General features: G+C 41.9%; 1 protein-coding gene across 2 annotated transcripts in view; it reads left to right on the top strand.

Moving 5' to 3' along the window:
* Nucleotides 1–25,544, top strand: part of LOC124777113 — a 211,293-nt gene that overhangs the window by 10,675 nt on the left and 175,074 nt on the right. For both annotated transcript variants that reach the window (XM_047252399.1, XM_047252400.1), the window contains exon 2: nucleotides 22,816–22,905. In XM_047252399.1, the coding sequence (XP_047108355.1) occupies nucleotides 22,816–22,905 (90 nt within the window). The remainder of the gene's footprint in view (nucleotides 1–22,815; nucleotides 22,906–25,544) is intronic.

Below are 25,544 nucleotides of genomic sequence, written 5' to 3'. Positions count from 1 at the left end.
ATATGGTCAGAGCCAGCTGTTATATCAAATTAGGACGAAGACGTTCTTTTCCTACTAGTTTTCTCTGTACCGGCAGCTGTTCTTACCTACTCTTAAGCACTTCTGCCCATCATTCTAGGTTTCATTATTTTACACCAGTTAATCAAAAACGAGCTCCTCACCAGGTTATAAGGACCAACACATGTCTAGCGGCCACCGTGTCATCCTCTGCTTTACGGCGTCGTGGGGATGCGGTGTGGAGGGGTTGTGGTCAGCATACCGCACTCCCAGCCGTTCTGCTGCCTCTCCAGGCCGTGGAGCCGCTACTAGTCTGCCAAATAGCTCCTCAACCGACAACACGAGGCTGAGTGCACCCAGTACCAGTAGCACATCCAAGGAAAAACCCTTAGCAGTACCGGAAATCAAAACCCGAATCCTCTGTATAGCAATCATCTATGCTGAGCGCTCAGCTACGGAGGCGGACTACTTCTGTTTACGGCATGTTCAAACCTAAGTTTGATTTTCAGAAATAAAGTCTTGTGCAAAGTTTAGATAACAGCCGCTGCAGCCTGGAACAGAAATTCTGCTTCAGTTTTCAGAGTGTCACGCATTTGTAAAATGTCACAGATTTTTCGTGAACTACGCAATCAACCTACCTTCGAAAGTGGAAATATAATATATACAGTACATAAGTCTAATGCGCGGTCCGGTTAATAAATAGAGCTAGGAAAACAATTAATTAATGGGGAAATGTTATCTCATTTGAGAAAGGTGGAGGAAAGAACAGATTGAGAAGTCATCGTTCGCCTAAAGTGATTCAGGAAAACCAACGGAACGTGAGTGAGGATGACCAGAGGACAGTTGCAATACCACTCTTCCCGAATGCGAGTCTATTGACTTAGTCACTACTCCACTTCACTTAGTAATTTTTGAGAGGCGATACACAGTAGATGAGTTGGGAAGATATCAGTATCCTAGTGGGTGACGAGCACACGGAAACAAGTTTTAGATAAACCAAAGCATGAATTAATCTGTAGTTTCAAATGCAAGTGTACACTGAGGAGCCAAGACATTATGACCACCTGGTTAATAGATTGTTTGTCCATCTTCGCAACGAAATACACCAGTGATTCTGCGCATCTATGATCCGAAAGTTCGTCGGTAGATTTGTGGAGGTATGTGGCATTAGACGTCTACGCACAGGTCATGTAATTCGCGTAAATAACGGGCCGGTGATTTGCGTATGCGGTGATGGTTTTACAACGACCCAGATGGGTTTCCATATGATTTACATCAGGCGAATTTGGTCACCCAGAAATAAACGTGAGTTTGTTATAATGCTCCTCAAACCACTGTAGCATGGTTCTGGCTCCGAGACACAGACAATTATACTGCTGTAAGATGACATCACCATCGGGGAAGACATCAAGCTTGAAGGGATGCAGTTGGTTCGCAGCTGTCCGCGTGTCTTCGATTACTACCACAGTTTCCATGCAAGCACAGCAGAATGTCTCTCTTAGCACAACTCTGTTCCCACCAGCCTGCGCCCGTGGCCCGCTCCACGTTTCGAGCCCCCATTCATCTCGATGACGGCGTTTGTGGAGACGACCATCGACCTTGTGCGGCAAAAATGTGATTCACTCGAAGAGCCGACAGGTTTCTACTGATTGATGACCGAACCCCGAGGGGCCTGTGACCACTGCAATCGCAACTGACGATGTCGTTGGGTCAACATTTGAACACACAGGGTTGGTCTGCTGCGGAGCTCCATGTTCAACAATATACCATGAACGGTGTGCTCCGAAACACTTGTGCGTGCACCAACATTGTACTCTTTTGGCAGAGATGCCACAAATCACCATCTACCATCACCAGGTGGTTTCGAGAGGGTGCGTTTCTGGATGAGGTATCGAATATATTGCTTCCCCCTACTTATACTTCCCGAGGAGATCACGAATGTAAAATTAGAGAGATTAGAGCGCGCACGGAGGCTTTCAGACAGTCGTTCTTCCCGCGAACCATACGCGACTGGAACAGGAAAGGGAGGTAATGACAGTGGCACGTAAAGTGCCCTCCGCCACACACCGTTGGGTGGCTTGCGGAGTATCAATGTAGATGTAGATGTAGATGTACTTTACGGCTCAGACAATCCTCCGAAACCCACGTTCGGTGAATTGTCGTGTACGTCCTACTATTTAGCGCATAGTGGTAGTTTCACTGCCCTATTCTTTCCGTAGATGCTCACGGCAGTAGGACGTGAACATCCGACCAGCTTTGCCGTTTTCGAGATACTCGTTCACAGGCTATGCTTAATAATAATTTCCACTTTGTCAAAGTCGTTTATTTCAACGGATTTCCCCATTTCCAGCCCGTACCCTATGAGGTGATCCCCCGACCGTGTCTGCTCCGCTTACATACTTTTGTTACCGCGTCACTTGCCCACGATCCCACCAGGTGGTATCCAACGCGGTGGGCAGTGTTCATTACATTTTGGCTTATCAGTGTATGCCTCATTTACTTTCGTACAGAAACAAGGATGAATGTATGAATAAAGCTTAAAAGTAAATCTATACACCTGCAGAGGAAACTGTTGAAAGACATCTGCGAGAACGTTCAAGAAATTTTAATCGCAAGAAAGACACATATTGTTCCTCCTGAATGGAGAAACGTATTCAGAATGTATCAGAAGGACACTTCAAATAATTTGTTCTACACAGACAGAGCTTTCTTACACAATGGAAGGCCTCTGTAACGTCGATGACGATCTATTTGCATAATTTCTATTTAATAAACTGGAGAACAAACCTAATATATCGTAACGTGATATAAGGTGTTTCTTACATTACCGACAGGAGAGAAACATACATATGCAGTCCTGCCGAAAAACTTCGTATAAAGTTGAATATTTATGCTCTGCTGAACAGGTCGCTAAAGTAACTATTCACATTGCTGTTCGGAGGTGATTTATTGATGATCTTCGGGCTCTGACCATCGTGAGAAATATCTAGCACGGATGGATGAAAAGTCATAACCACAAATGTAACTAACAATACATCACTTAAAGCGAATTTTACAAACTGTGTTACATAAAGTACAAAAGTAGACGTACTAAAAACAAGAACAAAATCTACATGAAGAATATGGCGTCATGTGTATCACCCTTCAATGTGGGAACTTAACTGATAAAGTTATTATTGATAAAGTTGATACTGAGAGTGGTATTGATGTTCAGTCCCAATGGGGCACTGTTAAGTGGGGCGTTCCCCAAGGGTCGGTGCTGGGGCCACTGCTGTTTCTTATTTATGTAAATGATATGCCTTCTGGTATTACAGATGATTCAAAAATATTTCTGTTTGCTGATGACACCAGCTTGGTAGTGAAGGGTCTTGTGTGTAATACTGAAACAGTATCAAATAATGGAGTTCATGAAATAAGTTCGTGGCTTGTGGAAAATAATTTGATGCTAAATCACAGTAAGACTCAGTTTTTTACAGTTTCTAACTCACAATTAAACAAGAATCGATATTTTGATCAGACAGAATGGGCATATTATAAGCGATACGGAACAGTTCAAGTTCCTAGGTGTTCGGATAGATAGTGAGCTGTTGTGGAAACACCATGTCCAGGATCTTGTTGAGAAACTAAATGTTGCTTTATTTACCATTAGAACAGTATCTGAAATAAGTGACAGTTCAACACGAAAAACAGTCTACTTCGCATATTTTCATACGCTTATGTCGAATGGTATTATATTTTGGGGTAATTCTTCTGATTCAAAAAGGGTATTTTTGGCTCAAAAACGGGCTGTTCTAGCTATATGTGGTGTAAGTTCGAGAATCTCTTGTCGACCCCTATTCAATAGTCTGGGAATTCTGACATTGCCGTCACAGTATATATTTTCTTTAATGTCGTTTGTTGTTAGCAATATTAGCCTATTCCTAAGTGTTAGCAGCTTTCACTCAGTTATTACTAGGCAGAAATCAAATCTGCATGTGGAATGCACTTCCTTGACTCTTGTGCAGAAAGGAGTGCAGTACTCTGCTGCATCCATTTTCAATAAGCTACCACAAGAACTCAAAAATCTTAGCAGTAGCCCAAACTCTTTTAAGTCCAAACTGAAAAGTTTCCTCATGGCTCACTCCTTCTACTCTGTCGAGGAGCTCCTGGAAGAGCTTAAAAATTAAGCAAATTCCAGTGTTACATTGTTGATTTTCTTTATTTAAACTTACGACTTGTCACCTGAATATGTTTTTTATATTTCATTTTATCTGTTTCTACTATCGTGTTGTAATTTCATGTATTGACCCGTTCCATGACCATGGAGACTTCTGCTTAATTTGGTCCCACGGAACAATAAATAAATAAATAAAAGTTACAACCTCAAAGTACGGGCTTCCCGCGTCTGTTCACATTTTCTTAAAACGCAAAGAGGCCTAATCTTGCAAGAAAGGGAAAATAGTTTTATATCGTCAATTCATAAAAACTAAATCGGGTATTTGCATTATCTATCTTACGTGTATTGTCCGACGAGGGAGTGATGTCATGGTTGAGGTAACCCGGTTAGTTTACATCCATATTCCTGTACATTCTATTACACAGTAAGACATCTATAAATAGGTATTTAATTTGATAAAATCTTAATGTTCCAAGATACACCAGTGAATGCGATGTTGTTGATTAGTCCGTAATCGTTTCTCTCTACCTTAGCATACCGAACGAGGTGGCGCAGTGGTTAGCACACTGGACTCGCATTCGGGAGGATGACGGTTCAAACCCGCGTCCGTCCATCTTGATTTAGGTTTTCCGTGATTTCTCTAAATCGCTTCAGGCAAATGCCGGGATGGTTCCTTTGAAAGGGCACGGCCGATTCCATCCTTTCCTAATCCGAGCTTGTGCTTCGTGTCTGATGAACTTGTTGTCGATGAGACCTTAAACACTAATTTCCTCCTCTTCCTCCTATCTTAGCGTTTCCATAATGTGTCGCTTCTCATGTCTATAACGGTACAAAGAGCCGTCATTAATTAGACTCAGCAATATCTTGGACGACTTTCTGATAGCCTACGATGAGGTCTCTGTCATCAGTTCACATAATGTTGGTGAGAATCACTCATATTTACCTCCAACATAGAATGAGAATATCTAACTAAGGCGTAACAGACATTTTTAGCTCAAGGAGGTGACACATTTCATGCAAACGGCATCGTTATTCATTGTCAACTTACTTAAATGGAAAAATAATAAAAAATTCCAGTATTTTTGACACACTTAGAATGCCGCAAATTTATGATTCACCTTTATAAAAACTATTAATGAAAACATGGTGTCCACTGAACTGGTGACAGTAAAATTGATTAGAATTTGCCAGAACCTTGACTGTTTGACACTGCAGCCTCTCACCGATGTGATTGTCTCGGTGTTCCCAAGACTGCAGTCACTACTCTGGAAATACCATTCGTAGCTAAATCCGGCTTAACCTCTGATGAAGGGTCGTTGCATATACCAAATCCTTGTGATTTGTGTAAGATGCGTTCTGCATGAGTCCATGCTACATTGCTTGTGTTTTGCGATATTTTAACTTGGTATAGGGAACTATGTCACGATTCGTGTACAATGGTTGGAAAAGCCGCTAGAAAACCATAATTTTATATGAGAGGTAGATCAACGGTTTCTTGTTCACACCAAGCGATCAATCCATTTCGACTCATCTCCTTATACAGGAAAATAATGTCAGAGAATGTGCGAACACTGGATTCACGTCCTAAGGTCAAAGTAAAAAGGGATCTCAGAACGCCGAACTAAAATTTATTTTTGTCAAGATGCAACAATAAAATTATAATTTATCCTCTTGGCTGTCGTTACTGCTGGCTTCATATGCACTATCATCGCGTGTAGCATGCTTTCATATCTTATTTCATTTATACTGACAGTTATACAATTTTAAACATGGCAGTGAGACAGCAACCGCATAAGAATATGATATGTGCGAGTATAATACAACCAACCAATTGCAAAAAGATTTTACTTTAACATGGTATCGACACCAAATACGGGTGTCTTCATCAGAAAAACCAAACAATTAATGAAGTAGCAGATGAAGGGATTTAAGAATGAAATGTTCTCGTCATATTTATTGGATTTTCTAATGAAGGCACTCGCAGTCTGTGCCGAAATCAGGTTAAAGAGAAAATCTTGTTGCAGTTGGTTGGCTGTATTATACATATCATATACTGACAATATTGGTTAACTTATTGCTGCTAATTATCTGTTTCTTTTGATTTAACTCACAATGTGCAGTTAAGTACAAATTCGGGCTCGTTTTTACGAGATATCGTCAGTGTCCTACGCTAGATACATTAGGCTCGTAATCGAAAATTCTATACTGATCTTTAATTTAAATCTTCCTATATTCCTCTGATCACAAGTATGATACAAAAACAAAGCCATTCATTCTGTGAATCTCCAGACGAAATTTTGACGTAGTGTGAAAACGAGTCACAATCGATTCATTTAACTTTTTTAAAGGAATCTTGATGTTATGTATGAATGAAATTTTTAGTTCTCCTCGAATGTTATCGCGTTGTAAGTTTCATAAGACAAGATGAGGCACAACATGGGAATCCACTAAATGATTTACATGGCAGGGGATTTAAACTGGCACACCTCTTACGAAGTACTTTGAAGTGCGCGCTCAATATTGAAATCGGATGTCCCTTCCCTTACTGTTGTGTGTTAATGAAAATTTTCTGTTTTTTTTCTTTTCCGACTGTTTCACTTACCGTTAAGTAAGGTATCGGTATTTTGCTATCTGACTCCCTTTGATCAAAAGTTGCTATCTCTGTTCAGTAACAAAACTATACTTCGGAGTTAACAAAAATCATTAGAGCGTCAGGGTGTGAGCATTCAGCGGTTCTGTTACGCTCTAGAATAGTTAAGGTCGCTTATGGAGCTTAGAAAGACTGCATACTCTAATTTGACTGCAAATACGTCTACAATAAAAATCCAAGAAACAAAGTGACACGAAAGCCATTTTTCACGTTTAGAGTAGACCACGCAACTAATTTGGAAAATAAAAAATCTTGTACCTGCAATAAACGATCAGCTGTTATATTGTGACTAGATATTAGGTCCACACTTGATTAAACGTGTCAACTGGACACTATGAGAGGGAGTGTGCCAATAAACATGCGCTGTAGATACCTCAGGTCTTAACCCATAGGTTATTTGCTCCTTTATCCAGAAACCATCTCTGCTGCATGCAGAACCTCAACAGGGAAAGAAATTCCCATAAAAATTGTTTCGTGGCATTGAGACACTGTTGTATTGTCTACATGACGAAACTTTGGTGATGTGCTTTAAAGTTTATGTATTCAGACATCGATTCTTTGTTCCAGGAGGATCACAGTGACAATGTGTAAGAACTATTGTCCAGCAATCATTTCAAAAGATCCCACACGACCACATAAACCATAGTACTGAAACGGTAAAAACAGCAATTTCATGTTGTTTCCTTTCTGATAGCTCTTGATTGCCTCTACTTATTAACAAGAAAAGAGTATTTATGTTGGTAACATGGACGTCCGCAGAAATTTTACCAAGAGGGAGCAAAATTCTGCAATTGACATTTGTTATGTAAATGATTCGGTGAGTATGGAAACGTGTCTCCAGGAACTGAATTTGATAAGAGTTACACAAAATTTTTGCACATCAGACGACTGATAATCTCCAGTTAGTATTCTAAGATATATCAAAACGGCAAGCAAATTCAACTGCATTTGCAAAGGGCAACGTTTTATGTTATCAATATGGATTGATTCAATGATCAAAACTTCCATCTTCATTATGACTAAATCCGGAATATCCAAAGAGCTATGAAATATAGCGAGAAAATATGTACAAAAATTATTTATAGCTCCATAATGTGGTAAGAAACGAAAATTAAAATCTGAAAGAGAAGAAAATGAGAACGACTGAGAAAACCGTGTTGAATATCAACAAAAGTAGCCAACATTAACACTCCTCGGAGTAACTGATTGTAAACTATGAAAAAAGAAGTATTAGATATGATAACACGTCCGATCACATTAATGTACTTATTTCATCAGTTTTACGCTTTGTGTTGTTTAATAATGACCAGCATAATTAAAAATGAACAAAATGTGTCAAGAAAACTACATTTTTTTTGGTTTGGTGACGCAAAGTGTAGCCTAGAGCCTGTTACAGAGTAGATGAACGTGATAAATCTTTCAAACCCACACTCAAACTGGCTAGTAGAATCGACTTTTAATAGCCTAGGAATGAACCAAGTCATCTTCATCTCTTCAGGTTGTCGCACAATTGTGCACTCAGACCAAGTGGACAGCAGAATTCGTAGCTCTATGACTGCAAGCGGTGATGTGTTACACTCCGTAGAGTTGAGAAAGTTCCAGTTCCTAGACATGACATTTTGCCTGCCTTGAAATTTTATGTTTTCTTTCCCTCGACTACCGCATAAAATGGGATATCTCTTTCGACTGAAGCATTTGGACTCATACAGTACAGACGACTGTGTTCCTCAAAGTCTACTGCAATCGCTCTGGCGTTTAAAATTGAATGCAACTTTTGCAAGATATCACGGGTCTTCTTTGTCCACAGACGAACAGTAAATTCCTATTGAGATTCCGTTGCGTTATAAGAGGAGGGGCGGTCTTGAAGAAGCAGAGAACAGATGATGGGCACGTGAATACTGCTGTCATGTTTATGTCGTGCTAGGAATCCGCATGTGAGAATGGTGGTCCTCGGCAAGCGCTGTACGAGGAAGGGACAAAAAGAAAAAAATGTAGCACATTATTTCAGGAATGTTCTATAAAGGTTCGTATCCATCTTGACTGCAAAATAGCGCTGGAAATATCACCGTGCAGAGGAATAAGTATGATATCTCCTGAACAGCGTGAAAACCAAAAAATTCGCAAGACAGGTAGTCACTGCTAAGTCACACTACATCCCGCCGCGCCAGGCAGTGTTACTCTGCAGTTTAGTAACGTCAAAGGCGATCGTTGGTAGAAATTCGAGGTAACTCCGTAATGAACAAATAGTCGCATCCAGATTCCAGGAGGGGAGAGTGCTGCTTCTTGCCCCGCCTTGTGGACGCCTATGGTTTGTAATTAAGCACGCGGCGAGTTTAGCCGAGCTAGAATGCATCGCCAGAAATCGGAATGTGGGGCAGATCTAAACTTAGACTGTGCCATGTGCCAACCCCACAATGTGTGGAATTTAGCACTTCGTTAACACACAACTAAGTGAACCCCACAAACATCTTACAATGAACGGAGACACAAGTAACAACGGCAAATTAACGATAAAGGAAACACAATGTTTGATAACAAAGACGATAGTAAATACCGAAGTGTTAACAGTACGCTAAGAGTGATTCTCAGTTTCTTTACATGCTGCACGAAATTTAATACTAACGGATAAACTGGAGGAGACAAAATGCAAGAGCACTTTTCGCCGAGCATTCTCCAGCGTAAAATATCACTGTTCTGAAAGTAAAGGCAAGAACAACGAGGAATGTCTAGTAATACGAAGTAAGTCATGGATACAAAATAATTGTAGAGTACCTGAATGCTATAAAACATCGCCTTATTGAACAGCGTCCAACTATTCATATATTTATTTTGAAAAATGTCCTTGATTCGTAGTACGATTTTATAAATTAGAATAATTTCTCACTGCTCTTTTCTGAAAGCAAAATTTGAATCACATCTCTCTCTACTTTGGCACAAACATCTGTGACTCATTTCACGGAGTTTGGCATATAATGGAACAAGCATGCTGCCGGCCGTTGTGGCCGAGCGGTTCTAGGCGCTTCAGTCTGGAACCGCGCGACCGCTACGGTCGCAGGTTGGAATCCTGCTTCGGGCATGTATGTGTGTGCTGCCCTTAGGTTAGTTAGGTTAAAGTAGTTCTGGGTTTTAGGGGACTGGTGACCAAAGAAGTTAAGTCCCATAGTGCTCAGAGCCATTTGAACCATTTGAACAAGCATGCTCTTAGAATAGTGCATCATTGTCTTATTTGCCTTTATCGCAAGAAAACAATAATCCTGATAACCAAAATTGGTTCAAATGGCTCTGAGCACTATGGGACTTAACTTCTGAGGTAATCAGTCCCCTAGAACTTAGAACTACTTAAACCTAACTAACCTAAGGACATCACACACATCCATGCCCGAGGCAGGAATCGAACCTGTGACCGTAGCGGTCGCGCGGTTCCAGACTGTAGTGCCTAGAACCGCTCGGCCACCCCGACCGGCCACTTTGTGGTGTATTAATAATGTGTACCGAACGCATTCAAATGGTTCAAATGGCTCTGAGCACTATGGGACTTAACTTCTTTGGTCATCAGTCCCCTAAAACCTGGAACTACTTTAACCTAACTAACCTAAGGACAGCACACACATCCATGCCCGAGGCAGGATTCCAACCTGCGACCGTAGCGGTCGCGCGGTTCCAGACTGTAGCGCCTAGAACCGATCGGCCACAATGGCCGGCACCGAACGCATTTCTGGGGACTGTAAATCCACCTCAAAATTAAGAGTACGTAATGTGCGGCAATCTTGTATTCTCCTGCATTTGCACATTCTATTGCAAGGGCAACCTATTGTTCCCGTGCACTTACATATTTTGTTGGGTTGTTATTCTTATCATTCAGTATCTGCGCATCGTTTTGAATCCAGAGGGTACTATTGATACGCATGGCGAATGGACATTGGAACAACAATATTGACCTTACCCATCAGCTCTTGTGTGCTTTAACGTCTTCAGGAAGAAAAACTTGCATACTCTCGTTCGATGTTACGTTTGTAATTTCATGATTTACTACTCAACCACGTTATTATTGGAGTTGGGTGTTATTGGAAACAAGCGGAGACGTTACAGTCAACAAGTGTAGAGATGGCTATAGGAAACTAATCGCACTCTCAATGCTTTCAGGTGAATTGCGCATATGCTGCCAACCCAGATCACCAGCTGACTCACGATAAGCGAACGTAAACTCACTCCCAGGTGCGATAATATCGTGGTAGACTAATAGATCTATGTAATTCTGGTTACACGACACTGCAGAATTTATTGTTGTTCTGTGTGAATAAAACTAACTTGTGATACAGTTGCAGAAGTTCAGCACTCTTCCTGGTATAAAAATACAAATACTTACGTATCATAGTCGATTTCCAGAATCAATTTTCACTCTACAAGAGGGTGTGGGCTGATCTGAATCTTCCTGGCATTTAAAACTGTGTGCGGGACCGGGACTCGAGCATAGGATCCTTGCCTGCACATGAAACCATGATTTCATAGATACCTCACTTTCCGAAAATTCATAAAATATCATTTTAACGAATATTTCATTGTCCTGTTGCTGACTGGGTGCTTATTTCACTTACTTTATGAAAGTGAGTAAGTAGGTCGGATTGTGGGAAGAAGGGAAAAATCGTCTTCGTTTTCTTCAAAGGAATCATCCTGGCCTTTACACTGAGCGACGTATGAAATAAAGGAAAATGTAAATCTGGATGAACCTGCGCGGGTTTGAACCCCAGTCATCCCGAATGCGAATCCAATGTCCCACCACCATAGCGTGCCCCGAACGATATATTTTCGTATAGTCCCTATGTTTCCTGCGCTATGAGACTTTCTGGTTTCATCTTACGTATTTTCAGTAAACAGAGGTTAATCATTCCACGAGGTGAGGATGAATACTGTCAGCGAGTGTTACATACAAATGACTTTTTCCGCTTTAGGTGCCCGCTTCTTACGAGTGCGCCTGATATCTTCCAACGGTTGTTCTTACCAGGTGATGATGTCTCCTACTGAAATGTTTTTTCTTTCCCATTCCCCCCGGATGGGATGGCGAGCCCAGCTTCGAACAGACTGATAGGTTCATTTAGGCCAATGTTATGTCCTTCTACTGTGGTGATTATTTATTAAGTATTTGGATTTTATCTCTTTGTCTGTACCAGGGAGGAAATTATAAATCCTCCATTCGTCCAAGTTCCGAGGAAAAACCTATCTTAAGAACACCTCAGTAAGATTTCATGTAAGTTAGATCACTCTTCTTCCTGACTGAGTTCTTTAAGATGTCGTAAAATATCATTTTCTTGTAGATTTGCCTGTATATTATTTTCCTAAGGTAGATTATTTGTAAGGCTTCAGAAGCTTTGTTTGGAGGGTATGGATATTGTGGAAAAATAATTTAAATGGGGACCGGTTTAGCACTTCTGTTGTTTTGGTTTTTATTCGCAATCTTGTCAATCCAAAGTTTGCAGTTAATTTAATTTAATTTAATTAATAAATTTAGTTTAATGTAAAGTCCTCTCCTACTGGTGCTTGGATTCAGTCTTGATACTATTCTTAAATCCTATCGGTGCTGAAATTTTTTGCCGTGTGTGCTGAAACTGCTACCCGTATCAGCGCTACATATTCTAATATCGATCGTAGGCTCAGATACTCCATGCCATTTTCCTTTTATTAATTTTCATAAATTTAGTGTGTTCCTTGCTTTCATGATTAATTAATTGACTGCTTGCTGTTATGTTATCTTTGCGTCAATAGTGATTCGTTGGCCTCATTTGTTTTCCTCATAATGTTAATGTAAAATCTTCTGCATTTTGCGGATCGTAATTTGTCAAATTTCTATGATGATTTCTATTTGGCTTTTCTGAGCATCGGGCATATTTTCGATTTGGCAAGGCACCGTTCAAATACAGTGATATATTGTGGTGCTAATCTATGTAGGATTTAAGTTGCAGATGCATGGCACCAGTAAGCCGTATCATATGCATAAAGGCCTAAGTCTTCGTTCCACTTGATTAGTGGAGAAATATCTGATGTATATAATGTATAAAGAAAAGGTGATAATTTTGCTCCATGAGGTTCTCCAGAGACTGGATAAAATGGTGTTGATTTGGGGTCATTTATGAATATCGATGTTGGTCTATTATCAAGTGAACTTGCTATTAGTTTTACCAATTTAATCGGAAAGCTACGTTTTATTAATTTATTAGTAAGTCCCGAGTGCAGGCTAACGTATCGTCAGGCACTGTGCTAAAGTAGCCATCTTAGTTGACACTCGTCTAGCTGGAGCATCTATTAAGAATCTGCCCTCGTCGTACGTCGCACTTACCACAGAGCCAGAGACATAATTATGTTCAAAGAATGCTGACTAAGTACTGCGTGAGATGATCGCGATAGCAAAAGACCGTCACGATCAGTGCTCTTTCAGTAATACCTTTTCTTAAAAATTGTTTCGTTTTAGTATCAACGGCTATTTACTATATCATACACTCTCAGAACTCACCATTTCTGCATCGGTAAGGACAGCAACTAAACCTACTGGCACTGTGCTCTCTGTTCGTCCTCACTCTATACTCGAACCCACCTCTCGCAGCTTAAGTATATTCAGCAGACAGTGGCGATTCCTGCGCCGCATGCTGCCTGCCCACAAAAACAATGCGTGGAACAAGAAAGTCGGTAGCGAAGAATTCGGAGGGGCCCTGGGAGGAGGTCCAAGGCGAGCCGAGCGCACAGCGACGCTGTTGCATCAGCGAAACGCCACGCATGCCAAGGGCGTCCCGCTTTGTCTCAAAAAACCGCTGCGCTCTTTCCTTTCACGAAGACAGCATACCGATCGCTGCTGCTTCCCATTTCCTTAGCAAGTTTTGTTTTTTAACAGAAAGGTCACAGGAAAGAAATATAATCATCAGAAACACTGGCGAAGGGTATAAAAACATTTTTCATATTCTTCCAAGAGACAAGACATACAGGGAAGTATGTCTTCCATAGAGTTATCTACAGTCATAACTACTGCGGCAAGATGTACAGATGAACTCGCATTACGGTCGATGCACACTGATTGATAGAAAGATAGCTACTCAAACTGGTGTCAATAATGTGCGTTTCGTGCAACTGTTACAGCGTCATGATCGGCCTCATCTTAATGCGGCTGTTGGACGCTGATGGCAAAGTGCATGGGTCACATTTCAGTGGTGCCAGCTGGATCTATCAGTAGATTGGGTTTCTCTAGGCATGACCTCCACCTCAATAGGTATGGGAAGGGGAGACTGGCAAAGCCTATAGGTGACAGTGTAGTGGGTAGTGGTGGGATCACTCATGGAAAAATTCCTGTAGTAGTTGGTGTTAGAACTGCACCTTTTCTAGATTGAAGTCAGCTGATAGGTATACCTGCTTGAAGGAAGTCCCTCTAACTAAGGGCTCACCTTCAGATGACGTCATGTTTCCAAGTAGAGAAGGAATTAGCATATTTCATCAAAATATAAGAGGTATTATAGACAAAGTTAGTGAACTGCTTATAGATGTTGACTCTGAAGTTATTGGTATATCGGAACACCACTTAAATAATTTGGCAGTTCAGAGGCTTCCTTTACCAGGATAGAGATTAGCTGCCTGTTTTTCAAGGAGTTCGTTGATGGGTGGGGGAGTGGCTATGTACGTAAAAACAGTATTTCATTTGAGACTATAGACGTATCACGGCACTGCACTGAACAGATATTTGTTGTTTATTGGTCCCCTAACTCTGACTTCAGAGCATTTCTGCTCAAGTTAGAGAGGGTTCTTGATTCATCTTGTAGGAAGTACCAGAAATTAGTTACATGTGGTGACTTCAATATAAATTTTGTATATGATGATGCAAGAAAAAGGATGTTGGTAGATCTCCTAAATTCACATGATCTGTTGCAGACTGTGCTTTTTCCAACTAGGGTGCAGGGGAACAGTAGCACAGCCATAGGCAATATTTTTATTCATTCTTCATTACTAGTTTGGCATTCCGTTAGTAAAAGGGTGAATGGCCTTTCAGACCATGATGCACAAAATTTTACACTAAAAGACTTTTGTACTCAAACAAATGTCACACGTAAGTACAAACAGTAATAGAGAGTTTTTTAAACCTTGCCAAACAACAAGAGTGGCAGGATGTTTATGGTGCCGATAACATAGATGATAAACATAATGCTTTCCTTAACACATTTCTCGTTCTCTTTGAGAGTTGCTTTCCATTAGAACGTTCTAACCGGGGTACTAGCAGTAACAGGCAGCCAGGATGGCTGAGTAGCGGGATAGGGATATCATGTAGAACAAAGCGGGAATTACATCAAAATGCTAGAAGTAGTCACAATCAAGTTATAGCAGCCGATTACAAACAGTATTGTAAGGTGGTTAAAAATGTTATTAAGAAGCCAAAGAGTATGTGGTATGCAAATAGAATAGCTACTCCACAGGATAAAACTAAAACCGTATGGTCAGTTGTGAAAGAAGTGTCTGGTCAGCAACAAAAGGTCAATGATATAAAGTCAGTTCGCAATAAAAATATTTCTGCTACTGATAAATCAGATATATGTACAATATTTAACAATCATTTTCTGAGCATTTCTGGTGAATTAAACAAAAATTTAGTTTCTACAGGTAATCATATAACTTTCTTGGCAAATGCATTTCCGAGATTGATGTCTGAAATACACCTCTGTGATACAGACAAGGGGGGGTAATGGGTCAATAATTAAATCATTGAAGACTAAGGACTCTCATGGGTATGATGGAGTGCCTAGCAGAATATTCAAGTACTGTGGTGTACATGTCAGCCCTGTATTTAGTCATATTTGTAATTTTTCCTTTAGGAATGGTCAGTCTCCTGAACGATTGAAGTACTCAGTAGTAAAGCCGCTTTATAAAAAGGAAGAAAGGGATAATGTAGACAATTTTAGACCTATTTCTATGCCATCAGTGTTTAGTGTATGTAAGGATAATTGATCATTTTATATCATACGATTTGCTATCAAATGGACAGTTCGGCTTTAGAAGTCGTTTAACAACTGAAAATGCTATATTATCTTTCCTCTGTGAGGTACTGGGTGGGTTAAAGAAAAGGTTTTGAACGCTAGGCATATTTTTTGATTTAACTAGGGCATTCGATTGTGTTGATCACAAAATATTGCTCCAGAAGTTGGACCATTACGGAATATAGGGAGTAGCTCACAATTGGTTCACCTCTTACTTTAGCAACAGACAGCAAAAAGTCATCATTCACAATGTTGAGAATGGCTGTGATGTGATGACACTAGTTTGGTTGTAAAGGGTGTTGTGTGTAACATTCGCTCGGTTTCAAATACTGCAGTTCATGACCTAAGTTCATGGTTTGTAGAAAATAAACTATCGCTAAAACACAATAAGACTCAGTTTTTACAGTTTCTAACACACAATTCCACAAAACCTGACGTTTTAATTTCACAGAATGGGCATATGGTTACTGAAACTGAACAGTTCGAATTTCTAGGTGTTCAGATAGATAGTAAACTGTCGTGGAAAGCCCACGTTCGGGATTTTGTTCAAAGACTTAATGCTGCCATTTTTACTGTTCGAACGGTATCTCAAGTGAGTGATCGTTCGACACGAAAGTTAAAGTACTTTGCTTATTTTCATTGGCTTATGTCGTATGGTATTATATTTTGAGGTAACTCTTCCCATTCTAAAAGGATACTTTTGGCTCACGGGCGGTTCGGGCAATAAGTGGTGTAAGTTCACGAACCTCTTGTCGACCCCTGTTCACGAGTCTGGGTATTTTGTCATTGGCCTCTGAAACAATAGCCGGCCGGTGTGGCCGTACGGTTCTAGGCACTTCAGTCTGGAGCCGCGTGACCGCTATGGTCGCAGGTTCGAATCCTGCTTCGCGCATGGATGTGTGTGATGTCCTTAGGTTAGTTAGGTTCAAGTAGTTCTAAGTTCTAGGGGACTGATGACCACAGATATTAAGTCCCATAGTGCTCAGAGCCATTTGAACCATTTGTTAACAATATTAACTTATTCCCAAGAATGGGCAGCTTTCATTCAGTTAATACTCGGCAGGAATCAAACCTGCATTTGGATCGGACTTCCTTAACTCTTGTGCAGAAAGGTGTGCAGCATACTGCTGCATCCATTTTCAATAACCTACCACTCTAATTCAATAATCTTAGCAGTCATTCACGCTCATCAAATCGAAACTGAAGAGTTTCCTCATGGCTCACTCCTTCTATTCTGTCGAGGACTTCCTTGAAAAATTAAGCTGATTCTTGTTGTATTGTTTGCGTTTACTTAATCTTATGGATTGTCTGTTTTCGGGTTCATAAACATTTTACTTTTATCTGCTATTACTTTTATGTTGTAATTTCATGTACTGACACATTCCACGCCCTTGGAGATTTGCTCCTCAATTTGGTCCTACGGAACTTGACATGTAAATAAAATAAAAGCAACAAAGCCGTGCAGAACGACGAATGACTTACAAGAACAATAAAATAAGTGGTATCTATGGAATTCTTCATCTCTCTTTCAACAGTGAAAGTAGTCAATTTAAGATTGAATATGTTTGCCCCTTGGTGCTCTGAGGGAAGATAAAAGTTTAATGTCTTCAATGCCGATAGACGGACAGAGCCTCGGAACGGAGGAGGACTGGGAAGTAATTCGGCTTTATCCATTTCTGAGGAATTACACCGTCAAAAATTGATCATCGCGACGTGACATCTCGTTGTTAACGTGTCATCATCATCAGTTTTCCGCTATATTAGCACGTCCCCTGCGTTTCTATTACATGTGATCTATTGCTTCAATACATCATCCGTCATCTGCAATCTCTTCCTACTTCGCCTGCTCTTTCCTTCCGCATACTCTTCTAACTGTTTTTATAAGCCCCTCCTTCATTATTAATATACATTCAATCCAGTTTCGTTTCCTTCTTTTTGTTCCGCCCAGTAATTGTCTTTGTTCTCCCATTCTTCTCAGTACCTTTTCATTTTCACTCCATCTGTCCAATTCATGTTTTCCGTCCTCCACCATGTCCACATTTCTAAAGCTTTCAGCCTTATTCTACCCTTCTTTCTCAGTGTCCAAGTTTCAGCGCCATACAAGAAGACACTCCATACAAAACATTTTATTCACCATTTTCCTAAATCTTTGTCCACTTTGCTACAGAAAATTCTTCTTTTTTAATAAAATTACCGAATAACACAAAATTAGTCTCAACTCAGCGAGTAGCAGCATCCACAAGTTTCTTGGGGTATGCCATATCCATCTAAACCCATTCATTATTGATTAGCCCAGAAGAGTTAACGAACTGCGCTTTCCCAAACAATCCCAGACATTTTCTGAGGAATTAAGTTCGCGTGAATTAGCGGGTCAGCTGGCGTGCGATAGGGAACTTGAGTTGCTGTAAAACCAGAAACGTAATCGAGCAGCCCTGTTAACATAGCTGTTCTAATCTCGGAGGGGCGGGAGTGTCCTCCGAATACTCATGAAGTTTTAGAAGAAAAGGCAATACGCGGTAACCGAGAACGTAGCACTAAAGATCCTAGCTCATTCTAAAGGTAACCTGAAAAAGTAATGGTACGAGAAACACCCCAAAACATTACAGAACCACCTCCAGTCTTAACTACACGCTCTACACGCTACGAGTTAAACTCGTCATTCTGCCTTTGATACACTCGACGCCTTATATCGATCGAAAAGAGGTACAAACGTAACTCGTCGGACTATACCATAGGCCTGTAGTCAGCTACCGTCCAGTTTCTGTGTTTGGCCGACTGAAAACGTGTAACCATGTGCCTCTGTGAGCAATGGACTTTGCGAGATGTCCGATTCCAAATGTCCACTGCATGCAATTCGCATCGAAGTGTTCGCTCCAAAATTAATTGAGATGGACCAGCATTAACTGCAACAATTCCTACTGGATTTGTCGCTGACAAGTCGTGATACGGTCCCATCCGTTAGGATTCTTTTTTTGTGCTCACTGTTCTCAAAACTTGTTACATGGTTCCTTATAGACACGTTGGCTAGTCCACGTTGATACAACAAATCGCGCAACTTCCTCCACCGTGTAATCATGGGAAAGTTCAAACACGGAACTTCCTTCCTACCGCTCTGCCACGTCTCCATGTCGTACGTCTGTACGTCTGATCCGTACAACTGCCATGTTAACTTCACCAGTTGATGGTCATATGACCGCCTGGTACTAAACCTACATTATGCTAACTTCATCAGTTGAGGGTCATTTGACCGCCTGGTACTAAATCTACACCATCTACAGCACTCCAAATCAATCATAGTGTTCTTATAAGGAGGTGAAAAATATTTTGTACCGCGAGATTATTTTCGCAGTTACCTCATACCATTTAGGGGATAATTTGGAAAACTTAAATCCTCGTAACTGTACATTCATTTGAAGCCCGTTTCCTCCGAATGCAAGCGCAGTGTGCTCAGCACTGCATCACACGATCCAGGGTGTTACTATTCTCGAAATTCTTCTACTCCTAAAAAGTTTTCGATAGTGTTGAGCCACAGTCACGCAATATTTTTTGAAAGAGTTAACGGCCGTTTGTGTATTACTACACTCCTGGAAATGGAAAAAAGAACACATTGACACCGGTGTGTCAGACCCACCATACTTGCTCCGGACACTGCGAGAGGGCTGTACAAGCAATGATCACACGCACGGCACAGCGGACACACCAGGAACCGCGGTGTTGGCCGTCGAATGGCGCTAGCTGCGCAGCATTTGTGCACCGCCGCCGTCAGTGTCAGCCAGTTTGCCGTGGCGTACGGAGCTCCATCGCAGTCTTAAACACTGGTAGCATGCCGCGACAGCGTGGACGTGAACCGCATGTGCAGTTGACGGACTTTGAGCGAGGGCGTATAGTGGGCATGCGGGAGGCCGGGTGGACGTACCGCCGAATTGCTCAACACGTGGGGTGAGGTCTCCACAGTACATCGATGTTGTCGCCAGTGGTCGGCGGAAGGTGCACGTGTCCGTCGACCTGGGACCGGACCGCAGCGACGCACGGATGCACGCCAAGACCGTAGGATCCTACGCAATGCCGTAGGGGACCGCACCGCCACTTCCCAGCAAATTAGGGACACTGTTGCTCCTGGGGTATCGGCGAGGACCATTCGCAACCGTCTCCATGAAGCTGGGCTACGGTCCCGCACACCGTTAGGCCGTCTTCCGCTCACGCCCCAACATCGTGCAGCCCGCCTCCAGTGGTGTCGCGACAGGCGTGAATGGAGGGACGAATGGAGACGTGTCGTCTTCAGCGATGAGAGTCGCTTCTGCCTTGGTGCCAATGATGGTCGTATGCGTGTTTGGCGCCGTGCAGGTGAGCGCCACAATCAGGACTGCATACGACCGAGGCACACAGGGCCAACACCCGGCATCATGGTGTGGGGAGCGATCTCCTACACTGGCCGTACACCACTGGTGATCGTCGAGGGGACACTGAATAGTGCACGGTACATCCAAACCGTCATCGAACCCATCGTTCTACCATTCCTAGACCGGCAAGGGAACTTGCTGTTCCAGCAGGACAATGCACGTCCGCATGTATCCCGTGCCACCCAACGTGCTCTAGAAGGTGTAAGTCAACTACCCTGGCCAGCAAGATCTCCGGATCTGTCCCCCATTGAGCATGTTTGGGACTGGATGAAGCGTCGTCTCACGCGATCTGCACGTCCAGCACGAACGCTGGTCCAACTGAGGCGCCAGGTGGAAATGGCATGGCAAGCCGTTCCACAGGACTACATCCAGCATCTCTACGATCGTCTCCATGGGAGAATAGCAGCCTGCATTGCTGCGAAAGGTGGATATACACTGTACTAGTGCCGACATTGTGCATGCTCTGTTGCCTGTGTCTATGTGCCTGTGGTTCTGTCAGTGTGATCATGTGATGTATCTGACCCCAGGAATGTGTCAATAAAGTTTCCCCTTCCTGGGACAATGAATTCACGGTGTTCTTATTTCAATTTCCAGGAGTGTATATTTATCTTCTCTAGTATCTAGATTATGCCATTACCATGTACCTCAAGTACAGTGCTAAAATCTAGAACATGCAAATAGTAAAACACATAGCAAACAATTGAAAATTTAAAAAATATATTAGATGCATACTGAAGTAAAATTACGAGATATTCCCTTACTTCCTAGACCATTAACATGTCATATCTGTTATGGTAGTCCAAAGCACCTAAACAAGATTAACACAGGTCTTTTAAGATGTAACTGTAAAAGGATGTAGACTCTGAAGGACATAGTAAACATAAATGTATCACAGATATAAGTTTATACGTGTTAGGAGTCATCTGACCGCGTGTGGTTATCTTTGGAGGCATCATTGTGAATAATTATCTTTGTATTTATGTGTAACATCAGATACATACGTAGCATGAAGAAACCGAAGGCGGTAAGCAACAGATGAAATAAAGTACAGAAGCAAATGAATTGCAGTTAATGATACAGTAAACGCCAGTAATAATGCAAACAAGTAGTAAATATAATAATATGAATGAAAAAAGCTGAGGAGGGGGGCGGGAAAGTGGGGGGTGGAAATGAGGGGAAAAGAAATGCGAGTAGATATTATTTATTATGTGAAGGTCGTATAAGATTAAGAAAAGGAAGAAGGTATAGGGTGTGACTGAAAGGGCAAGAGTTGGTGGAGGTGATTGGAGAGGGAGAGGCGCCCATGCTATAGAGGACAGTTAGTGGAATGGATAAGTAGGAAATCTAGTGTTGGAAGTAGGTACATGTAGGGGGGAAGGGTAGAGGGGGGTGTAGGAGTGGGGTGTTTCGAGGAGAGAAACAGTATAAGAAACATAAATGAATATTTGATTGAGTGTTAAAAATGGGTAGATCAGAATGATTGGGGGGAGGGGGGGAGAAGATTTAAGATGTGGGGGGGGGGTCAAGAAATAACGACGGTCAGAGCGAATAACAAGGAATTGAAAGCTCAGGCGGGTGCAGGAAGAAACTACAATGGATATTACAATGTACAAAGAATTGAAGAAATGGGGGTAGGAGGTAGGAGAGTAATCCAGTGGATTGGATTATTGTTACACACTGTAGTCATGATGGAAGGGGGGGGGCGATGAGAACTCGTGGAGCGGTTGGAGAACTGGCACACATGCAGAATGAAGTTTAAGAAGACATACAAATGGGGCAGGTGAAGAAAAAGGAGGGTAGGAAAGGGGGGAGGGCACAGTGGTGATGGATAGCTGGGGGGGGGGGGGGGGGGGAGGAGGGGAAGGTATAACATGGGACTGCAGCCACACTGCAGCATCCAAGTGTGAATGCGAAATAAAATACAAGAAAGAGAAAATATATAGCACCCATAATACGCTTACAGGAATTTAATAAAGCGTTATTAATTATATGGCGTGGGGTAATTGCTCCTTAGTAAGTAAACACATCTAAAGAAAATAACTTGGGTTCAGCAAAGCATACTGCATCCATGTGCATGAACGCCATATCTTATTAACAATAGATGCAGATCTAAATACTACAAGGAAGTTTACTTGGAGCAGGGACTTTCCTAGATGTGTAGCAGGTACAATGGAGCTTAAGAATTTTCATTTCCTTACTGTGTGTATTACTATTTGCATGTTCCAGTTTTTAGCATTGTACTTGATAATGGTATAAAAGTCGAAATCTGGGTTGTACAGAACATAAATACAGTAATACACAGTCAAATCGCGGTTACTCTTTCTTCTATTCGTCTTTGAGTAACCCGATAGCCAAAGAAGCCTATACATCTGCAAAAGTGGGAAGCACTGTTAAGGTGCGGGCAAGGATTATGAATTTAATTAAACTTCTTTTGAAAAAACTTAATACCCAAGATCGCATTCAATGCTAGTTATTCCTGATGATCAGTTTTTCAATAAAGCTCTTTCCCTGTTTTATTGTTCAATTTCACCAAAATCTTCTGAGGTTACATGATCAGTCTCCACGTGGATCATGGGAGTCATTAACCGAAATTGCACCTTTCTCTTTCAGGGTCCGCACTCTGCCTACAAACTCTAAATGAGGTCCAGCAGTCGGCAAGCTGCTGTTCGCGGAGGCACAAGATGCAGCTCGTTGGAGAAGGTACGTACCCTGGCTTGCTGTCTGAAGCGCCGCCGAGACCGCAGATGAGGTTTCAGGGTACCACAGCTCATGTGGGATGTAAGCTGGGTTCCTGATGTCACACTGGCACCAAATTTCACCACAATTCTGCCCAAAGCTGTCATGGACGTTTCGCACGATACCAAGGCCATCACATCCCCTCTTACTCATATTTCGCAACTTCTTTTTATGACTCTGCAATAGACGTCAGAACCGCGACACGCTTACGGGTGGCAGAGAAAAGCTTTTCAGACACACCGCCGCTCAGAGGCGACATGAAAAACCCTCTAGAGATGGCGTAAGGGGCGTAAATGAAACCGCGCCTTCCTTTTGGACGTTGATTCCCACACATTCCAACAGTTCGCAGTGCGATGAGCAACAGCACTATGTATTTGACAATCTTTGCCACTCTTAACAACCTTAGGTGCAGTTGCCTACCCTCAGGTGCTAGAGCAGTCGCGAGGTACAATTCAGCTGAACGGATGTCGAAGTCTCTGTCAGAAAATTTTTAATGTCCTCAACAAAGGTGGGTGCGTGGCACGGAGGATGTTGCCGAACTATCGAGTCTTCGAGGGACACTTTACGGCTTTATTCACGTACTCCTCTCACTAGGAAACAAGTCGAACTGAAGTTTGATGACAGATATAGTACATCATTACATGCTGCTTCGGCAGAGTTCATCAACGGTAGTGGCTGGCGAGTGATGCCCTCTTGTCTCTGTCACCCCATGACAAGGTGTTTTCATGGCGTGAGAGGCCTAGCTATCGTGATAGCAAGCGCAACAGTCGAACATCCTCCCTACCGAGGAAGGTCGACATCGAGGAAGGTCGAGACGGCAAAGGCAACATACAGTCTTGCGTATCTTGTTGACAACACCAAGGAGTCCTCGAAGATAGGGCAAAGTCACAGGCCTTAATACGTAATAAATGTAGCATCTGCCGCTACCAGCTATGTTAACTACAGGTAATCGTGTTGTTTACACAATGGCGCCACATACCATCACGCTTGGGGGCTGTTCGAGCATGACGATGACAAATGCAGTCTGGAAACGTTCGTTCTCCTCGGTACCTCCACACACGGATACATTCGTCGTGACGCAGCACGCAAAACTGAGACACGTCTGAAGAGACGATGTGGTGCCACTCCTGTGCCCATTGTTAGATGTACAAAGAAGAAATTACCTAACATTATACAACAGCGGCTGCTGGCGAAAGATGTTAGAACTGTTGACTAGTCACGTGTACTGAAACTACGCTCGAAAACCTGTATGCAGTGACTCACGCAAAAGGTGGCAAACGGCCATGCTGGATGCTCCTATCAGATCGCGCAGACCGAGCGAGTAGCGGAAATTCTGTCGACAGGCTGCATGACAGTTACAGTAGTCAAACACGAATCTTTGCGCCTCTTGTGTGGTTCAACTAAGAGAGAAATGTTCCTGCATACTCGGCCCTTAGTGTGGATCCAGAGAGCACATGTCCTGGAAACTCGATTACTTTCCATTATTTATGCCACAAAGTGTCATGTCTCATGAGATTCAAGAAAACAAGCAGTAATGGTCACACAACACTACCAGCGAAAAAAGGCTGTGTGTTATTTACCAGTAGGGTAACAAGCTGACTCACTAATGGAGTTTTGGCTTTCTACTCGTAGTGAGCTGTATATGTGCAAGCTATTTTATTTCCAGTAGCATGCAATACACGATGGAGGAATCTTGTCATGTTGAGTGTGATTATTCGAATGATGTAAACAGGCAAGAACTGCATAGATAACACTGTGTGCTTCACTAATCTGATATCATCGATGGCTGATGACGCGAAACTAGGTTCAGATTCCTGGTGACCATCTTAAACTTTTCACTCTGGGAATAGCGCACACGCGGTCTGGTGACACAAACTGACCAAGAAACAGCGAAATTGACGCGTTCTGCTGCAATGACGTCAAATCGAGTGGCTACCAATATGCTGGGAGCCACACGACGTATATTGTTAATTAATAGACTTTTAGTTCATAACGATGGCTACTAAGAGGAAATAGCAGACGTCAAATTTATGATTCATACTATAGAAAAATATTCAAATAGTAATGTAAACACATTGTTTTCATTCAGAGACTTTTGTGCCTAGAGGATAGGGTACCTAGAAACAAATGATTTATTTTGATCAGTATTTCAGCCTAGTGACTGATTTTACAAACGCATGAAGAGGTGGTACACCAGAGACCACCATAAGCTGTTCCAAAATTTTCTCCAGCTTTTGTGGTTGCTAAACACGAGAATTTGTAAATATTTCAACTTTTACATGTGTAAGTGTTTCATAGCATACTAGAGCTATCTGCAGTATACTATTAAATCTATACCTACGCAGTTCTGTGACAAGTGAAATTCTATATATTTTTAAAACTGGTTACATAACGCGTGAACGATTAAACCATACTGCGTCGGTCGTACACTACGTTGCACTTTGAAACAGGGGGTCTTTTACCATGGAACATGAGGTATTTACAAATTTATTGAATTTCGTTAATGGATTAACAATTTTACGTGCTTTGAAAGCGGGAACTTGTGTTAGTTACAAGCAGCTTCAGTTTCAAAGTGTATTTACCTTTTAACAAATTTTTGATAG

Source organism: Schistocerca piceifrons, chromosome 2 (genome assembly GCF_021461385.2).
Source record: "Schistocerca piceifrons isolate TAMUIC-IGC-003096 chromosome 2, iqSchPice1.1, whole genome shotgun sequence".
NCBI classification, from domain to species: Eukaryota; Metazoa; Arthropoda; class Insecta; order Orthoptera; family Acrididae; genus Schistocerca; species Schistocerca piceifrons.
Note: the sequence above shows the minus strand (reverse complement) of the source record. Positions and strands in the feature narration are given on the sequence as shown.